This window comes from Cherax quadricarinatus, chromosome 67, assembly GCF_038502225.1.
Source record: "Cherax quadricarinatus isolate ZL_2023a chromosome 67, ASM3850222v1, whole genome shotgun sequence".
NCBI classification, from domain to species: Eukaryota; Metazoa; Arthropoda; class Malacostraca; order Decapoda; family Parastacidae; genus Cherax; species Cherax quadricarinatus.
In genome coordinates, this window is record NC_091358.1 from 22,219,330 (window position 1) to 22,230,227 (window position 10,898).

At 41.0% G+C, this 10,898-nt stretch overlaps 2 protein-coding genes across 2 annotated transcripts in view; both read left to right on the forward strand.

Moving 5' to 3' along the window:
• Positions 1–5,620, forward strand: part of Bre1 (E3 ubiquitin-protein ligase Bre1) — a gene marked incomplete at its 3' end in the record, with an annotated part of 80,881 nt that extends 75,261 nt beyond the window's left edge. The window contains 2 exon segments of the mRNA XM_070099445.1: positions 5,157–5,251; positions 5,492–5,620. Of these exon segments, the coding sequence (XP_069955546.1) occupies positions 5,157–5,251; positions 5,492–5,620 (224 nt within the window).
• Positions 5,621–8,389: 2,769 nt separating this feature from the next.
• Positions 8,390–10,898, forward strand: part of LOC138854710 (uncharacterized) — an 18,956-nt gene continuing 16,447 nt past the window's right edge. The window contains exons 1-2 of the mRNA XM_070099471.1: positions 8,390–8,473; positions 9,920–10,055. Of these exons, the coding sequence (XP_069955572.1) occupies positions 8,390–8,473; positions 9,920–10,055 (220 nt within the window). The remainder of the gene's footprint in view (positions 8,474–9,919; positions 10,056–10,898) is intronic.

Below are 10,898 nucleotides of genomic sequence, written 5' to 3' on the forward strand. Positions count from 1 at the left end.
TCTGTCTCATAAACATGCAAGGTTTCAGGTACGTCTTGCTACTTCTGCTTACACTTAGGTCACACTACACATACATGTACAAGCATATGTATACACACCCCTCTGGGTTTTCTTCTATTTTCTTACTAGCTCTTGTTCTTGTTTATTTCCTCTTATCTCCATGGGGAAGTGGAACAGAATTCTTCCTCCGTAAGCTATGCGTGTTGTAAGAGGCGACTAAAATGCCAGGAGCAAGGGGCTAGTAACCCCTTCTCCTGTATATATTACTAAATGTGAAAGGAGAAACTTTTGTTTTTCCTTTTGGGCCACCCCGCCTCGGTGGGATACGGCTGGTGTGTTGAAAGAAAGAATATACGTCAAACACGGTGGCTCGTAAGACATATATATACAACCGAAACAGTCAAAGGGTTAACTAAAGGTGGGTCTACTGGAAAGGATGGCATAACTTATATCCTCAGAACTCTAAGGCAGGTCCCTGATAACCCTTTTTTAGCACTGTATAATCCTAGTCATATCGATTGTGTGTTCTTCCTGGACCAATAGTCTCACTGTGCCTATCCCTAAGCTACTGCAGCCTGATACATTTAGACTGATCTCCTTAACTTGTTGTCTTTGTAAAACTTTTGAAAGTATGATACTTAACAGACTGTACTACAGAATCAGACACCAATTCCCCCTCATACACAAATAACCTGCACATAGGAGAGAGCTTACCACGATGTTTTGGTCTGACTTGGACCATTTACGAAGTCCCATCCCTGCCAGCTGGCAGGGATGGGACAAGAGAGGTAGTAGGAAAAGAAGTATGGAAGTAGTAGTAGTACTACTACTACTGATTACTAGTCATCCCTTCCTTAAATCACTTGTAAAAGCAACTGCTGAAGAAGAGATTTCTCTCCTAGCTGGAAGTAATAAGTCATCACAAGTTAAATACAATGATGGATCTAAACAGGAGTCTACTGGCAGGGCTGCATCTGCTCTTGTTGCCACCTCCCTAGTTAAGAACAACAGCAACTTTGTTGATGTAAGTATAAGAATTAACAATCGGACATCTACACTGCAAACTGCATAGTCAGCCATCCTGATTGCAAAAGGTTAACTAGAACACTGAGCTTGACTCTATCATCATTACTGATTTTTATATCACTGAAGGTTCTTGACTCACATGACTCTAACAGTATGCTCATTGGAGAAACCAGATATTGATACTCTAAAATCTGGGAAAATGGAATTAATGTACAATTGCTATGGATCCCATCACACATTGGATTACTCCTTCATGATAAAGTTGAAATGTTAGCCAAGTAAAGTGCCCTGAAGGATAATGTATAATATAACTAAGTGCATGCATAGTTCCTTTGTATAAAGGCAAAGGGGACAAAAGAGAGTGCAAAAATTATAGGGGGATAAGTCTGTTGAGTATACTTGGTAAAGTGTATGGTAGAGTTATTATTGAAAGAATTAAGAGTAAGGCGGAGAATAGGATAGCAGACGAACAAGGAGGCTTTAGGAAAGGTAGGGGGTGTGTGGTCCAGGTGTTTACAGTGAAACATATAAGTGAACAGTATTTAGATAAGGCTAAAGAGGTCTTTGTGGCATTTATGGATTTGGAAAAGGCGTATGACAGGGTGGATAGGGGGGCAATGTGGCAGATGTTGCAGGTGTATTGTGTGGGAGGTAGGTTACTGAAAGCAGTGAAGAGTTTTTACGAGGATAGTGAGGCTCAAGTTAGAGTATGTAGGAAAGAGGGAAATTATTTCCCAGTAAAAGTAGGCCTTAGACAAGGATGTGTGATGTCACCGTGGTTGTTTAATATATTTATAGATGGGGTTGTAAGAGAAGTAAATGCGAGGGTCTTGGCAAGAGGCATGGAGTTAAAAGATAAAGAATCACACATAAAGTGGAAGTTGTCACAGTTGCTCTTTGCTGATGACACTGTGCTCTTGGGAGATTCTGAAGAGAAGCTGCAGAGATTGGTGGATGAATTTGGTAGGGTGTACAAAAGAAGAAAATAAAAAGTGAATACAGGAAAGAGTAGGGTAATGAGGATAACAAAAAGAGTAGGTGATGAAAGATTGGATATCAGATTGGAGGGAGAGAGTATGGAGGAGGTGAATGTATTCAGATATTTGGGAGTGAATGTGTCAGCGGATGGATCTATGAAAGATGAGGTGAATCATAGAATTGATGAGGGGAAAAGGGTGAGTGGTGCACTTAGGAGTCTGTGGAGACAAAGAACTTTGTCCTTGGAGGCAAAGAGGGGAATGTATAAGAGTATAGTTTTACCAACGCTCTTATATGGGTGTGAAGCATGGGTGATGAATGTTGCAGCGAGGAGAAGGCTAGAGGCAGTGGAGATGTAATGTCTGAGGGCAATGTGTGGTGTGAATATAATGCAGAGAATTCGTAGTTTGGAAGTTAGGAGGAGGTGCGGGATTACCAAAACTGTTGTCCAGAGGGCTGAGGAAGGGTTGTTGAGGTGGTTCAGACATGTAGAGAGAATGGAGCGAAACAGAGTGACTTCAAGAGTGTATCAGTCTGTAGTGGAAGGAAGGCGGGGTAGGGGTCGGCCTAGGAAAGGTTGGAGGGAGGGGGTAAAGGAGGTTTTGTGTGCGAGGGGCTTGGACTTCCAGCAGGCATGCATGAGCATGTTTGATAGGAGTGAATGGAGACAAATGGTTTTTAATACTTGACGTGCTGTTGGAGTGTGAGCAAAGTAACATTTATGAAGGGATTCAGGGAAACCGGCAGGCCGGACTTGAGTCCTGGAGATGGGAAGTACAGTGCCTGCACTCTGAAGGAGGGGTGTTAATGTTGCAGTTTAAAAACTGTAGTGTAAAGCACCCTTCTGGCAAGACAGTGATGGAGTGAATGATGGTGAAAGTTTTTCTTTTTCGGGCCACCCTGCCTTGGTGGGAATCGGCCAGTGTGATAATAAATAATAAATAACTAAGTGTATCTATGTCTAGCATTAGGAAAAATATTAGGAGAGAAATAAATAATGAAACTGAATGTTATAGAAATGCAATTAGAAGCCTGAGTAGATCTATAACCCACATTGATAACATGAAAATAGATAAGTACATTTATAAAGCAACTTGTAATGTGACCACTGACTGATATTATAGTGGCCAGACTGAGACTTGGTTACAAGTACTTCTGGCAGTTTGGGAGACACACACATGATGATCAAACCAAATACAAAGTATGTGGCCAGCCCTGTGGTAACTATCTTGAACACTGTGTGCTTAATTGTCCACTTATTGAGGAATATAGAGATCTTTCTTTCTTTCAACACACCGGCTGTATCCCACCGAGGCGGGGTGGCCCAAAAGGTAAAACGGAAGTTTCTCCTTTTACATTTAGTAATATATACAGGAGAAGAGGTTACTAGCCTCTTGCTCCCGGCATTTTAGTCGCCTCTTACAACACGCATAGCTTACAGAGGAAGAATTCTGTTCCACTTCCCCATGGAGATAAGAGGAAATAAACAAGGATAAGAACTAGAAAGAAAATAGAAGAAAACCCAGAGAGGTGTGTATATATATGCTTGTACATGTATGTGTAGTGTGTTGCGAATAAGAAATTTTATAAAGAACTTCAGAATGTGGTCTGTTACTATTTTCTTCATAGGCAACAAGATTTGGGATCAGAGATACTTAAAGGTATTTTAGAGTCTAGGGGAAATAATTTAACTGGGAAACTCCATAGAATATTAAAATTTATTAAAGTATTTAAATACAATACTTATCTTCTCTCTGTAGTTAATGTAACTTAATACTTTGTACAATAAATTTACAATATACATTTAGTTCAAAATCATGGAAATATCAAATTAATAGGGAAGGTTAATTATTCTTCCAGTAATTAAGTCTTCACTAACATTTATGTCTTTGTCTTAACAAGACTGTGTAAACTCAACTATAAAATATACAAGATTCAACAAGACCTTTGAATCCGGCCGTAAAGGAAGTAGAAAGCAAGAGTTTGTCTGGGAAGACGTATCTCTATGGATTACTGAACTGACCAAGAATATAAATATCACAAGAATCTTCAGAGCAATGAGGAACAAACTGAGTCAGCTCTAGAGACTAATTCTCAAACTCATTTAAACTGTACACCCTAAGAGAGAACCAATACACGATCAGTTGTCAGGGCTAGAGCAGGGAGCGGACTGACTACCTGCCAGTCTGTTGACCCGTCGTCAGGTTGGATCACCTGACCCAAACGTCAATCAGCCGGACATAAACAATTGAACAATTCACCGGATGGTTCCGAGACTCGTATGCTGTATATACATAAGAAATCCTACCTAATAATAATAATAATAATAGTGATATAGGGATAATACCATGGTATTTTTTATATATTTTAACAGATAATAATATAACGCTGAAAGTCTCTATTCTAGCTATAAACGGGGACTTTCGCGCTATAATATTAAGTGATGAACATATTCTCTTACAATAGTTAAATAACACAGGATGACCAATTTCCAAGATATAACATAGTGTGACCTAAGTGTAAGTAGAAGTAGCAAGATGAACCTGAAATCTTGCATGTTCATGAGACAGATAAAAGGACACCAGCAATCCTACCATCATGTAAAACAATTACAGGCTTTCGTTTTACACTCGCTTGCCAGGACGGTAGTACCTCCCTGGGTGGTTGCTGTCTACCAACCTACTACCTATGAAAGAAGTGAACTGTATATATAAATCTAGGTGTAGTCTTGCTAGCCTTTTTGGGGCCTAGTTCCTAGGCCTTTTGTGTATCCATATGCACTTGTGGTACTGTCCACAGGATGGATATGGGGTGCACAGTAAACTAGCCACTTTGGTGGCAAAATCTAAATCTAAAATCCTCTCTCACTCAGTGTGTGTATTGTCTTTCACTGTCTCACTTGTGTTACTGTGTAAAGTCTAAGATGCAACTGTTATATAACGTGCTGTGAGGTAGCAAAGAATAAGTGACCAGTTCAAAGAGTAAGTGTTGTTGTTAACTTAGCAGTTCTAATTTTAAGTGTTATAAGTTCTTGTTATTAGTATCAGTGATCTCTGTGTGAGTGTCAACTTTGTTATAATAATTGATGGATTGATTGTTTGACAGAGATCAGACATAGTCAACTGTGTTATAATTGATTGTTTACTTGACAGAGAAGTACCATGCTCAGATGAAGGAAGCTCAGCAAGTGGTGGCAGAGAAGACCATGGCACTGGAACAAGAAGCTTTCAAGTACAGGAGAGTACAGGTGAGTGTAGTGTACTCTTGTTACTGAGGTCAGGTGAGCCAGAGAAGAAGAAATACTTTCACCATCTTAATTATGTTATCACCAGAGCATGCTTCTTAATTATGTTATCACCAGAGCACCCCCAATGTCAGGACATTGACAGTGTCAATGTCCTGACACCATCAGTCACTGTCTTGACACCATCAAACACAGTCCTGACACTGTCATTCACTAATGTGTAATGTAATCCACTTTTTTTAGGAAGAAATAGCAAGTTTGAGGCGGAAAGTTGAAAGAGCCAAAAAGTTTGAAATGGTCGACCGAGCGGACGAAGTATTAATGGAGGAGATCAGAGACTACAAGGACACCCTGACCTGTCCATCCTGCAAGGTGAGTTCTGACAGGATATATAAATAATGGAATGCTAAAAGGTAGGACGTAGAGGTAAGGGACCCGGGGATGGCTGGTCCAAGAAGAAGATAAAAGTTTGTTCGGATTTTTAACCTTGGAGGGTTAGCTACCTAGGATAAGCCAAGAAAGGCAGTATGTCATTGAGGGACTATCTTATTTCCATTGGAGTCCTCATTCTTGGTCCCCAGGATGTGACCCACACCAGTCACCTAACACCCAGGTATCTACTTGCTAGGTGAACAGGACAACAGGTCTAAGGAAACACTTCCAATGTTTTTGCCCTTGCCAGGGATTGAATCATGGACACTCAATGTATGAAATGAGAGCATTGCCTACCAGGCCATGGGTCATTCTAGCATGATAAGGAAGCATGGGCAGAAAGGCTCAATAGCACGATGGAACATGAGTTTGAAAAAGAGGCTAAACAAGCTTTTGCAATACAGTGATGGAGAAGATATGTACAGAGAACTGTAGCTGTTGAGGCATAGATGCAGAGCTTGGTTTAGGAACTGGAAGCATTGAAGCGGGATATAGAAATGAAGACTGAAAGGAGCTAGGTGCTGCTAACAGGAACATCAGTGGACAGTGAGGGGGCTGAAGGAAGGAAAGGAGCTAAGAAGTCCCCTTGCAGAAGTGATATCATGCCACCGAGATGTCTGCAAGATGATAAGGGAAACAACTAAAGAGATGTTTAAATTGGATCCAGAGATATGGAGGGGTAAGAAATGGGAAGATAAAAGGGAGAGGTCACTAATTATTCTTGGGTTTCAGGAGGCTGAAGAGGACATATAATGAAAGAAGACAGGGGGGAGGAAAATGAGATTGGGAATATCATCACAATAACAGCAGAGACGAACATGACCCAACTGACAAATTTTCAGAGACTTCGAGGTTATTTGAGGGAAAAAAAAAAATCACCCAGTCAGATTGACATTCAAGACAGAAATGGTACAAAACAAGGTCTTGCAGCAGAAACCACTATTAAAGGAATTGCAAAAATACTAGTAAATGTATCTTGACCACAACAGAACAGGAAAAGAATGGGAACAGCTGAGAAGGTAAGAAGATGCCAGTGTCAGGAAAGAGACATGACAGGCATCGACAGACAGGAAAGCTCAACCTTGGGGGTAGGAACACCACAACTGCCCACAGATCCACCCCTCAACCCCTACAACCCCACACCAACCAAACTCTTTCTTCTTTCTTTCAACAAACCGGCCATATCCCACCGAAGCAGGGTGGCCCAAAAAGAAAAACAAAAGTTTCTCTTTTTAACTTTAGGAAAGTATACAGGAGAAGGGATTACTAGCCTCTTGCTCCCGACCAACCAAACTCAATAACCAAAAACAAGCCACACTCCACACCTACAGTCCCCCTCCCCAGCACTAATACCACCATCACAGCAGCCTCCCATAATATTCTGCTCTGCCTTCCACACCCCCAGCCTGCACCAACCCCTCTCACTCCTCAGAATACAGTACCGGAAAGGAAGCTGGAGGGAAAAGTATGGTGCACTAACACAAATGGAATAACAAATATGTGTGGGGAGTGGCAAGAATGAATCATTGAAGCACTCCCAGACATCATAGCAATTGTGGAGACAAAGCTAACAGGGATGAAAAACACATGTTATCTTCCTGATTGGCTATCAGATCTTGAGGAAAGACAGTAAGCAAAGAGGAGGGAGGAGGAGTTGCACTGCCCATCAAAAACCAGTGGAGTTTTGAGGAGATGGGAGGAATGAACAGAGGGGAAAGCAGATGACTGCATAGTAGCAACACTTCAGATCAGGGGCCCCAAGGTGGTAATAGCAGTGATGTACAATCCTCCACTGAATAGCAAGAGACCAAGACACGAGTATGATGAGAGCAACAGAGTGATGGTGGACACACTAGCTGAGGTGCCCAGAAGGACCTACATGAGCAGGGCAAAGTTACTTGTCATGGGGGATTTCAACCACAAGGAAAACCTGAAGCCACGTGGAGGACCAGAAATGTGAAGGGCTAAGATGCTGGAGGCGGTGCTAGAAAATTTCATGTATCAGCATGAAGTTTTCTAGCAGAGAGGAAAGGATGAACCAGCAAGGCTGGCCTAGTATTGACATTTAGCAATTCAGGCAAAGGGGATAGTGATAGTGACCACGTGGTCCTGAGTTCTGAATGCAGTGGTACCTCGGGATATGAACAGCTCAAAACTCAAACAGTTATGTAAGTGTATTTATGTAAGTGCTTTGGTAAGTGTATTTTTGGGGGTCTGAAATGGATTAATGTAATTTACATTATTCCTTATGGGAACAAATTCGTTCGGTATCGGCACTCGAATGGTCTTCTGGAATGAATTGAGTTCGTATCCCGAGGTACCACAGTACCTTGTAGAGTTAACATTGGAGAGTGAAGTAGCATGAGAAGGATGGGAGACACCAAGCCACAAAAGAGGGTAGTACACAGGCATGAGGCAATTACTTCATGAGGTGGAGTGGGAAAGAGAACTAGAGGGAAAGACAATAAATTATGGAACTTGTGACCACAAAGTGTAGGGAGGCAGACGAGAAGTCTGTACCAAGAGGCAACAGAAATGTTGGGAACACCAGAGTGAACCCGTGGTTTAACCGGAGATGTGGAGAGGCCAAAGCTAAGTGTGCTACAACATGGAAAAAGTATAGAAGGCAAAGGACTCACTATAACAAGGAGTTGAGCCGAAGAGCTGAAAACTAATGTGCATGGACAAGGAGAGAGGCCCAGTGGCAATATGAGAATGGCAGCATCAAAAGTGAAATCAGACCCAAAGCTGTTGTACAGCCACATGAGGAAGAAAACAACAGTCAAGGACCAGGTAATGAGGTTGAGGAAGGAGGGGGAGCTCACTGGGAAAGACCAGGAAGTATTTGAATAGCCCAGCACAAGATTTAGGGAGGTATTCACATTGAAGACAGAGAGGCTTTCAGCAAACCGAGGCAGTAGGGTGCACCAGCAAGTGCTGGACACTCTGCACACAACCAAGGAGGTGAAGAAACTGCTATGTAAACTAGATGCCTTGAAGGTGGTAGGCCCAGTTAACATCTCTCCATGGGTCCTGAGAGAGGGAGCAGAGGAACTGTGTGTGCTACTAACAACAATCTTCACAGTAAATGCAGTCTCAATTTTTAAGAAAGGAGACAGACAACTTTAAACTACAGACAGTATCACTAACATGTAAAGTCATGAAAAGATTGAAAATGAAAATGTTTATTTCCTTACAAAGCTTCCAATGTGTGGTTTACATGTTATAAAACATTAATAAAGAAGGTCACTAGCATACCTAGGTATTTCGGGCAGACTAATTCTTACTCTGTATTAACACAGGTTATGGAGCAGTACATTTTAATATAAATTCTTGCATGTTGATATAGATGTTAGGTAATTAAAGTGATTAACATTAATTAGATTGATAATAAGGAGATAGTACAAAACATATAACAGTATTACAATTAGTAAATTTAGTAATGGGAATGGTTTTGTCTCGTCATGATCCACTGTTACTATAAAAGCTGCTATGTTGGGAGAGTATCTTAGGCAAACTTAGGACTAACTTAAGATTTATTAGACAATAGCTAAATTAGGAATTTTATGTTTTCAGTCATTTGGGTGAGTGTAAGTGTAAATTAGGGGGAATTACAGATAACAAGAGTAAGTTTACTTTGTTTTGCTTGTGTTCGTGATACAAAAAAGATAATAGGTGGTCTTCACATAGATGATGATGTGGTATGTTAGGGAGATAAGATGTTTTTAATGATAGTCTTGAAAATGGTGATTGAGTTTGCAGTTCTAGAGTTTTCTGGCAGAGTGTTCCAGATTTTATGTACATTGAGTTTTTGTAGAGATTTAGCCGGACACGACGAATGTCCGGTATTTTGTCTATGGGTTCTGTTGCAACTATCAAGAAAGTGTTTTAATTCAGGGTTAATATTAGAATTTATGGTTCTAAATGTAGGTTGCATAGTAGTAGGTGTGAATGTTTTGTAGAGTGAGTTTAAATCTTTGAAGAGTGAGGGGATGGGGTTGTCTGGCATTGGATTGCATGATAATTCTTACTGCAGCTTTTTCTTGGGTTATTATTGGCTTTTGGTGGGTTGCTGCTGTTGATCCCCAGACACAAATGGCATAGGTGAGGTAGAGATAGATGAGTGAATAGTATAATGTGAGTTGGGCTGATTGTGGTACATAGTAATGTATCTTTGAGAGGATCCCAACTTTTGGTTACATTTTTTGTTATGTGTTGGATATGGGTGTTGACTTTCAGGTTGCTGTCAAGGTGCACACCCAGAAATATGCCCTCATTAAGTTTAGCAATAAGAGCATTATTAATCATAATGTTCAGCTGGGCATCACCTGTTTTGCTCCCAAACATAATGTAGAAGGTTTTGTCAGTATTAAGTGTAAATTTATTAGCAGTCATCCAGGTTGATATATTTAGTAGCTCTTTGTTAACAACAGTGTTGAGTGAGGTGAGATTTGGGTGGGAGATGACATAAGTCATGTCGTCAGCAAAGAGTATAGGTTTCAGGTGTTGTGATACATTAGGAAGATCATTGATGTATGAGAGAAAGAGCAAGGGACCAAGGACACTTCCCTGTGGTACTCTAGTATCCAGTGGTCTTGTTGACGAGGTTGTGTCCTTAATAGAGACGTATTGATGTCTGTTAGTAAGGTAGGATTTGAAATACTATGTAAGTGCGTGGCCTCTTATTCCATAATGATCAAGTTGTTTGGAGTAGGATGCTGTGGTCTACTGTATCAAAAGCTTTTCTTAGGTCGATAAAGAGTCCTAATGGATATTTATCAGGAGAAAAGTGGTGGAGTACCTAGAAAGGAATGGGTTCATACATGACAATCAGTACAGCCTCAGGGATGGGAAATCCTGCATCACAAACCTACTTGAGTTCTATGACAAGGAGAGAGAGATGGATCGGTAGACTGATCTTGGACTGTAAGATGGTTTTTGATGCAGTACCACACAGACTGGAACAAAAACTAGAGGAGCAGCAGGCAAGAATAGTAAGGAAGGCACTGCAGTGGATCAGAGAATACCTGACAGGAAGGAAACAACATGTGTTGCTTTATGATGAACTGTCAGAGTGGATGCAGGTGTTGAGTGGGGTTCCACAATGGTCAGTCTGAAGTCTGCTGCTGTTTCTTGTATATGTGAATGACATGTTGAAAGGAATAGATTCAGAGGTGTCCCTGTTCACTGATGTGAAACTAATGAGAAGAATACATGA